Genomic DNA, 9680 nt, shown 5'->3' with positions numbered 1-9680 from the left:
GATCCACCATCTACAGAAAGAGGATACAAATATAGATTCAAATAAGTATAACAAATGTAAAAAGTTGAAGATGAAGACAGTGATAATGATGACGATGCAGCAATTGTGATGATGTTATGAATAAAGATTGCTATGAATACTCGGGCTTGTTATTTTTTTGGGTAGATTCTTAGTGTTCAGCAAAAGAAATTACACTCAGGTAGTTAAAAATCATCTTATTTGCCAGTTGAAACTCCCATAACGTAATCATGAGGCCCCACATAAATTAGTACCCAATCAACCCCCCTCCCACCAATAAAGATAAATGAAAATTATTTTCAAATTTAGGCCCAAGTCTGATTGTGCCATTTCCAGCCACCTGAGTTGCCATAGCCATATTAAACCAGAGGCGTCTAGGTTGTGAGGGGCCCAGATTCAAGAGTATAGTCGGGGCCCGTGACACATGCAAATTGACTGACCATGCTAACTAATATATGTACCACCAATGTGGTTAAGAGCAGGGATCCCTACGATTTTTTTAATACTATTTTGACAATAAATCTTTCGATTTTTTTAAATTTTAAATTTTTAGACGTTCTCAGAGGGCATATTGAAGAGCCAGCTATTGGAATAGTAAGCATTGGCAATAATAAGCATTTTTACTTTGTATGACCAAAAAAAAAAAAAATGAACATTCGATATTTACTGAATTGGTGTAGTTAATTTACCGGATTAAGCATTGAACAATGTCAACAGTCATTTTGTATATTAGTTTTATATACTTAAACTAATTAAAATAAATTTATTATGATTATGTATGACCATGATCATGAAAAACAGTTATCCGATAAATGGTTCTAGGCTGGTTTTCCCCCGGACACTTCCACCCGGTATATTCCTCCGGACACTTTTCTCCAGTATATACCCCCGGACACTTTTCCCCAGACATTTCCCCCCGCCCCCCAACTGTTTCCCAGGACACTTCCCCCAGACTTTCCCCTCGCCCTTTATATCTTCTCACATTTTATTTCAATTAGGCCTACACAATTTTTTATTTTACTTAATTTTAAGGAAGTATTTATTCCTACGATATTCATTAGCCTAGTGCAATAAGATAAGATGTGTATAAGAGACAGGATTTCAATTTGAGTATTTTTTTAAAGAGAAGGCTTTATGGTTAATTTGGTTTTCCCATTCAATGTTGTACAAGTCTGCAACATGTGTATTTACAGTTCTAACAGAAAAATAATGAAAACTGAAATTGTCTAAATCAAAAACTTGTTCAAACATATTTAAATCTGTCCATTTATCAAGTATGTTCTTACATGAATCAAGAAATTTGTAATTCAACACATTAAAATTGGAGTTCAGTTGAAGCATGCAAAGAAGTAGAGTATTTGGCCACCGATTTTTATTCATATTTATTACACAGTTAAGGAATTTAATTTTAGTAATTTCATGCGTTTTTGACAATGGGGCCCCAGCCTAAATCACCATATAGAGTTTCTTGCGGTGTACAACAAGGAGCTTTAAGTAGAAATCTGGCCATTTGTAACTGTAGTATTTCTAAGTCTATTATCTTTTTTTGAATTGCTATGCCATACTCCACATGCATTATTAATTGAGGGAAGCGCTACTGTCTTCCAGAGAATCCTTTTTATATCTTGGTCTGTGCAATTCGGGATCAGCCGCTATCAGAGGTGTGATTTGTTTACCTGTTGGCCTTTTCCCGTCACCGGCAATCTTTTATTTCATTGATATTTTATTGTATTTTTGCCTGTGTGAAGTGGAATAAATAAATAAAATGAAATAAAATAGAATACTGCCGTAGACCCTATTAAAATTATCAAGGTTTCCAATTATACCTTTAATATACGAAATTAAACGGTTTCCTTTTTAAATGACATGTTGGTAGCGGTTTGTGTTCCTTTTGATTTGAGGAAATTATCACTCCCAAATATTTATAGCAATCTATCTCTTATGAATTTGTCACCAATTTTCCATTGTTTTTCTCGGTTAATGCGATTTTCCAGCGACCATCACATTAGATTTTTCATGGTTAAAACCTAGCTTACATCCCTGCAATATGTAACATTTTTATCATATCATGTTCATTAATTGCTAATAAAACAACATCAAAATAGGCCTCTCATCCATAACCATTCAATCTAACTAATGTTCTTATATTATCAATGATTTCTGAATAATACTAACTACACTGCATTAGCTAAATTATTACCTATGATGTCCTCCAGGAAAAGTTCTCCATACATCTGGAAGTATGAATGAAAGAATATTCCTCTGATCACTGGTATAAATCCATCTCTGTTTGGAAACATAATGGCTTGGGAAGCGACGCCGTATGCTACCAGGAACACAAATAATATACACATAAAGAATGCTAGATCCACCATCTACAGAAAGAGGATACAAATATAGATTCAAATAAGTATAACAAATGTAAAAAGTTGAAGATGAAGACAGTGATAATGATGACGATGCAGCAATTGTGATGATGTTATGAATAAAGATTGCTATGAATACTCGGGCTTGTTATTTTTTTGGGTAGATTCTTAGTGTTCAGCAAAAGAAATTACACTCAGGTAGTTAAAAATCATCTTATTTGCCAGTTGAAACTCCCATAACGTAATCATGAGGCCCCACATAAATTAGTACCCAATCAACCCCCCTCCCACCAATAAAGATAAATGAAAATTATTTTCAAATTTAGGCCCAAGTCTGATTGTGCCATTTCCAGCCACCTGAGTTGCCATAGCCATATTAAACCAGAGGCGTCTAGGTTGTGAGGGGCCCAGATTCAAGAGTATAGTCGGGGCCCGTGACACATGCAAATTGACTGACCATGCTAACTAATATATGTACCACCAATGTGGTTAAGAGCAGGGATCCCTACGATTTTTTTAATACTATTTTGACAATAAATCTTTCGATTTTTTTAAATTTTAAATTTTTAGACGTTCTCAGAGGGCATATTGAAGAGCCAGCTATTGGAATAGTAAGCATTGGCAATAATAAGCATTTTTACTTTGTATGACCAAAAAAAAAAAAATGAACATTCGATATTTACTGAATTGGTGTAGTTAATTTACCGGATTAAGCATTGAACAATGTCAACAGTCATTTTGTATATTAGTTTTATATACTTAAACTAATTAAAATAAATTTATTATGATTATGTATGACCATGATCATGAAAAACAGTTATCCGATAAATGGTTCTAGGCTGGTTTTCCCCCGGACACTTCCACCCGGTATATTCCTCCGGACACTTTTCTCCAGTATATACCCCCGGACACTTTTCCCCAGACATTTCCCCCCGCCCCCCAACTGTTTCCCAGGACACTTCCCCCAGACTTTCCCCTCGCCCTTTATATCTTCTCACATTTTATTTCAATTAGGCCTACACAATTTTTTATTTTACTTAATTTTAAGGAAGTATTTATTCCTACGATATTCATTAGCCTAGTGCAATAAGATACAGTAGCAAGACTGATTGGTAAGAACTAATTTTTGCCCAGGCTCGGCGTTCTTATATTTATCCAATTTCAGTCTTAAAATATTCTTATTTCTTTCATTTACACACTTTTCAAACATACAAAATTATTATTTTACAGCAGTCCACTGTATTATAGGGTATTACCATAACATTTATTCCTCCATGGTATTACATAGTCCCTTTATTATTTCGTGGTCACACCTACTTCAAATAAGGATAAGATTTGTTGGTTTTTCTATTTAAACAAAAATAAAACCTTCATTTGGGCGCAACTAATGTTTCGGGGAAAATACATGGGAAAGTGTTGGTTTGCTTCATTAGATTTTTTTTTTATAAGGGGAAGAGTCCTTATAGAACGGGGCCCCTGGAGCTCGGGGGCCCAGGTTCGACGAACCTGCTGAACCTGCGGTAGTTATGCCACTGGCCATAACATTTTGTACCTCAGTCCCAACAATGGTGGGGCTCAACTGGTGTAACCCTCCATCTGTAAACGTTGCTAACAGGGCCTCCAAATTCCTGGATCTGCCACTCATACGCCACTGGCATGTACAGAAGCTTGAGTAGTGTCATTAGATACCATACAGTATATTTCAGAAGCTTTATAACTGTGCTCTTGTCAGTTGTGGGTGGTGGCATGAAATGTTTGTTAATACGCAAATTCATGCATCTAGATCACTGTACGAGATTTACACACTCTCTATGAATGCTATCAATCTGGAAAAAAGTGATGTGGTTGCATTCTAATTTAACAACAAAAGTGGTTGCCAAAACTGGCAACTGCTTTTAATTCCTAATCAGTAGTATATTCAGACACATTGCCAAGAATCTATAGAAATTGTGCTTTTTTACATAAGCCCACAGACTGGATGGTGATGAAAATTCAAAGTTATTATGACAATAGTGATGATGATGGGATTATGATGCTGATGATAATTATGATCTGAACAATTCTGATTATAACAATTAACTTTTACTATCTTTTCAAAACCTTACTGTTTGAATAAAGGTGAAATGTTGAACTCACCATTTTGCCAATCATGATCAATTTGGGTCCAAGATTTTGATTGACAGAAAAAACATGCAAAAGGCGAATGTAAAAGATCATGAGGTCAATAGCAAGAATGACACGAGAGGCAGCAAACGTTTCTTTATAAAATCGCATTGTGAATCCGACGGTGAACAAAATCAGGGATGCTAGATCCACTATATTCCAGTAGTCAGTGATCCAAAATAAGAGGCGCAACCGCCATCCATGAAACTCTCCTTGTGCAATCTAAAATTACAAGAACAAATTATTATATAGGGCAAACTATGTATACAGTAGCTTACTTTTCATTACTGTTTCACATGCATCCTCCACTTCCCATGCTCTGTTTGTGAACAGATATTTATTGACAGCCTAAAGCTTTGTCCAAACTACCTTTATTTTTGACAAAAAACTATTGTTTGCCTATAGACACTCTGTGCTTAGGATGTCATGTCACTATGACCATATTTAGGCATGTCACAAATACAGATTGATAGTCTGGAAAGGGCTTAACCAACCTGTCGGAACTCTTCAGTAAATAGTGTTATCATCCAGAATGCAAGAACATATTGACAAACTGACATTTTTTCGGAATAGCTTAACATGATGTAGCTGAAAAGCACTAGGAATAAAAAGTAAGATATCTGAAATGATAAAATGCAAAAATTAGAAATGATATCAACTAATTTGATTAAATGAAAATATTAATTGACTTTAGCAAAGAAATACACCCCCATTAATACGTTACTTTTAAACGTATTAAACCTGCACAGATTAATTGATTTTAGCAAAGAAATAAACCCCCATTAATACGTTACTTTTAAACGGATTAAACCTGCTTCATTTTCTTGGATGCTTTTGTGTTATTACTACATTAATTTTTTTTAAATTACACCTGCTTGATTTTCTTGGATGCTTTTGTGTTATTCATAGTTCTTGAGTGTGCATTTTAATATTACATAGTACAAAAAATGGTTATCAAAATTTGGTTAACGCACCACGTTATGTGCAAACTTAATTGTTGGAGAAGCATAGAAAAGTTTGAACCGTTGATACGAGGAGAGTTTTTTGCCACTGTTACGAATGTCAACATCATTTTCATCCTTGTAGTTATCCTGCTCTTGATTAATACCTCTGAAAAAACAAACATGCTGTAGAGATGAATATAATGGTATCCCTTAATACTCCCAGCTGCCACCAGGATAATGACAGCTCTCAAGCATCCATCTAGTTGCTTGATGTATTAGGTTGATGGCAGATCTCACTCTGCTGATTGATGCATAAGTTTGTTTAACGGCAGCTCTCATCATGTCATCAAGCTGCTTGATCACTCAGGTTGAAGGCAGTCTCACTTTGCCATTGCCGCTTGGTGCATCAGGTTGATGGCAGCTCTCAGGCCACACTCCATGGCAATAGCAGAGGTCTAGTATAACTGGGCAAGAGATGGTATATAGATAGCATTCTAAAATATACATCTTACTTCCGATCAACACCAAAGTAGTTTTTTGAGTTATGTGCCAGGAATGACAGATACACCACAGGCAGACAGACACACCACACACAGATGCGCGCTATAGCAATACATAAATAAGGATTTGCCCAATTAGAAAGCTTGTAATAATGACTTCAGACTAATAAGTCTCTTTAGGTGGCAGCTCTCATACCTCCTCACCTTCTGCCTCCAGCTGCTTGATGAATCAAACTTACAGCAGCTCTTTCCTGCCTCCAAACTATTTAATGCCTCCAAACTATTTAATGCAGAAACTGATTATTTCTCTGACCTCTACCAAACAGAAAAGTATATTATTGGATTAAGGACTTCACTGATCTTTATTTTCACTTTCTCTAAAAGATTTGTCTCTTTGAGTCTGTAATAAAGATCTTTTAAGCTCTGAATGTAAGAACAACACAATTCATTGAGGTCAGCTTACCCAATTGGTTTCTTGCATTTTGATCCCGTTTCTAAGTTGGTATCATCTGCTTTGTTACTCTCATCTTCCCGGAATTTGATGAGAAAACATATGAGAGGTGGACAAACAACACACAGTGTCAACTGTCAATAAAAAAAATAGTACATGTCACTAGAGAAAAAAAAACCGATCCGATTATTCTTCCCAGGGCAACTCTGTTAAACTTACCACGTGGCTTGGGTAAATTAACCGAGGCTCTTGCCCTAGATTTTTCCTGGTTAGCTATGGTTTATTTATGGCTTTAGTCCCTTGTTAATGTTCCATAATTAACCACTTGTACTTCAAAAGGAGAAGAGAGTCAAAGATAATATCTGCAGATTTTTTTACATTTTACAGACAATATTCCTTCAAAACAAACTTACTATGAACTTTGAATTTTCATTCGAAAGTTTTCCCATCCAAATTTCCGACATCAAATGCTGGACTCCTTGCTGACTGACAAACCTTCTCATTGTGCCATTAACAGCCAAACTCAAACATGTAGCATTTCCCCACTGGTCAAGTTCCCGAAGCAGAATAATAGAAGTTCTCTCTTCGTCTTCGTTGTAACACTCATTAAGAACTCCAATGGCAAAGTCTTCAAATCCACTAGTGAGAATGAATAGCAAAGATTATTTCTAATTTGTGGGTTGTCTTTATTTTATTGAAGAATCGACTGAGGTTACTGTTTCACATAGGTGGAGCCAGTGGTTGGTTGGGCCGGTTGGGCCAGGGCACAGTCACCGGAATCCACGGTAAAATTTGTCGGGCAAAATGAAACATGGTGAGGCTGACAGGGACATGTGCTGAGATGGCTAGGATTCTGGCCCAGCCTGTCGGCGACATTTTAATTTTATCTATTAAAATATAAATTAATATTATATATGGTGCCAAAAAAATAATAATTATGTTGGTCATTGAATGGATGAATGCACTGTGCAACAATTTGAATCAGGATGGGAATTACAGGAACAGGTAAGGCTACTAATGTATTGAACTCTTTAATATATCAAAGTTTCGCCAGCAGTCTATGCCGGCTCTCTTTAGGGATGTGGTCACCGACATTAAACTTATAATGTTAATAGTTTGGAGAAGCTGGTGAAACGTTCAACTTCAGGTCCGTGGTTCAAACTTTTTATTCAGCGTGTGTCCTTGGGCAAGGCACTTAATTTACCTATATCTGCCTCTCTCTGGCTACGGTCACACTAGCGTCTCAAGCCTGGCTTGACTCACCGCGGGTGAGATTTCAAGCCAGGCTCGAAATTCTGGGTCGGTCACACTAGTTGGATTGACCTCTAAATTATGAAAGTCAAAACAGTAGAGCCGTAAAGAGAGAGTTTCGCCAACTCTGTTTCACGGGATTAGATATACGCGCGTGTGATTGGGTGGATCGCAATCAAACATTTTACACCAGACGTGCCCGAACCACTCTTCTTCAACTGATCTTTTATCAGCTTGTATTGGGCTCGCGATGCCTTCACTTTTGTTTGAATTTGGGCCGTCGTTCTCTTCTCATGTCCGAGACTGGCTAATCTGTCAGCAAGCACGCCAAAAATTCCCGTTTTGTTGTTTGTTTTTTTATTTTCTATCCGGTCTCTCAGCTCGGGTTGGCCCCACAAATTTACCAGGTCAGCAGTTTCCTGGTCGCTCCAAATCAATCGCATTATTATTAATTAAAATTTGAATTAACTTTTATGAAAAGTAACGATTGCGTCTTGATTGAACACACGTGAAGAACTCGCGGGTTTTTAATTCAAGAACTTCTAAACGCAACGGCGTCATCGACTGTGATTGGTTGACAGCCGACGAGGAATTGTCAATCTCGGTCACGCCAGGGTCAATCCAGGGTGAATATGGGTGCTGAGCCGGGATCGAGATAGGTAGATTGAGATCGAGGTCACGCCAGGCGCGAGTCGGTGCAGATGCGGTCACATTACGAAAATCTCACCCGCGGTGAGTCAAGCCAGGCTTGAAACTCTAGTGTGACCGTAGCCTCTATGAGTTAGGTCCTAGCACATCTAATTTTATTTTGCTGCTCTTGGTCATCACACTGACTTCTGTGAGATGAATGATATTAAAGGAGAAATACAGTAGTGAAAACATGCAGATTTGATTAATTTGCAGTAGATGGGTTATTTTAAGGGAGGTTCTTGTTTGGTTGCTGGAGTGCGGGAGGCTGCCAGTTTTCCTGGAGACTCCTTGGCAAAATATGATATAAAGTTTTATATCAAAATATGATATAAAGTTCTATATCAAAATATGATATAAAGTTCTATATCAAAATATGATATAAAGTTCTATATCAAAATATGATATAAAGTTCTATATCAAAATATGGTATAAAGTTCTATATCAAAATATGATAAAGTTCTATATCAAAATATGATATAAAGTTCTATATCAAAATATGATATAAAGTTCTATATCAAAATATGATATAAAGTTCTATATCAAAATATAATATAAATTCTATATCAAAATATGATATAAAGTTCTATATCAAAATATGATATAAAGTTCTATATCAAAATATGATATAAAGTTCTATATCAAAATATGATAATAAGTTCTATATCAATATGAGGCATGTTGTGCCAAAATGGGTAAGTTGTAGAAAAAATTAAATTCAAGTTATTGGTATTTTCAGATACCTGAGTATGTGATCTTTAAAATAAGGGATCATCCATTGAAATTTGACATTTCAAGCCTAAGAATATTGGAAAGTGAAAGTACAGTACTCTAGTAGAGTCAAGATAAACATGATTTTGAGTAAGTGCCTTTCAAACAGTGGTGGCGCCAGGACCTGCCCAACGGAGGGGCTAAAGGCCCGACGAGGGGGGGGGGCTAGTGGAGCGAATCGAGTCTCATTTGGCTGGGGGCCGCCTAGGGCCCCTGGTGGGGTCCAGGGGCGAAGCCCCCTGGAAGCCACGGATATTTGATGAATTATGGCGAATTTTTATTACTTATTTGATAGTCATCGAGTTACTACTATAATATGACTTCATGTAGGCTATGCTTTCCAATGTTGAAATCAGCTTCCAAAACCAAAACATTTTGAATAAAGCAAGAAAAAAAGAGTTTATGCAATGTAACCATCTAATTTATTTTCAAATCCCCATTATTGAAAGTGAAATTCGAATTTAGGAAATTTTGCATGAAATCTGTCAACCACGCTGTCATGGTCGAGGTTGCTTCACCTATCACGATG

At 36.6% G+C, this 9680-nt stretch overlaps 1 protein-coding gene across 1 annotated transcript in view; it reads right to left on the bottom strand.

The window, feature by feature from the left end:
• Nucleotides 1-2050: 2050 nt before the first annotated feature.
• The window catches only part of LOC117104057 (transient receptor potential cation channel subfamily M member-like 2), a 41756-nt gene continuing 34126 nt past the window's right edge, over nucleotides 2051-9680 (bottom strand). The window contains exons 13-19 of the mRNA XM_033244713.1: nucleotides 6856-7081; nucleotides 6455-6576; nucleotides 5522-5657; nucleotides 5042-5167; nucleotides 4521-4769; nucleotides 2219-2393; nucleotides 2051-2058 (exon numbers count right to left, since the gene is read on the bottom strand). Coding sequence (XP_033100604.1) covers nucleotides 2051-2058; nucleotides 2219-2393; nucleotides 4521-4769; nucleotides 5042-5167; nucleotides 5522-5657; nucleotides 6455-6576; nucleotides 6856-7081 — 1042 coding nt within the window. The remainder of the gene's footprint in view (nucleotides 2059-2218; nucleotides 2394-4520; nucleotides 4770-5041; nucleotides 5168-5521; nucleotides 5658-6454; nucleotides 6577-6855; nucleotides 7082-9680) is intronic.

The sequence above is a fragment of the Anneissia japonica genome, unplaced genomic scaffold (assembly GCF_011630105.1).
Source record: "Anneissia japonica isolate Jap-2015-1 unplaced genomic scaffold, ASM1163010v1 scaffold287778_len1315358_cov176, whole genome shotgun sequence".
Taxonomy (NCBI): Eukaryota; Metazoa; Echinodermata; class Crinoidea; order Comatulida; family Comatulidae; genus Anneissia; species Anneissia japonica.
Note: the sequence above shows the minus strand (reverse complement) of the source record. Positions and strands in the feature narration are given on the sequence as shown.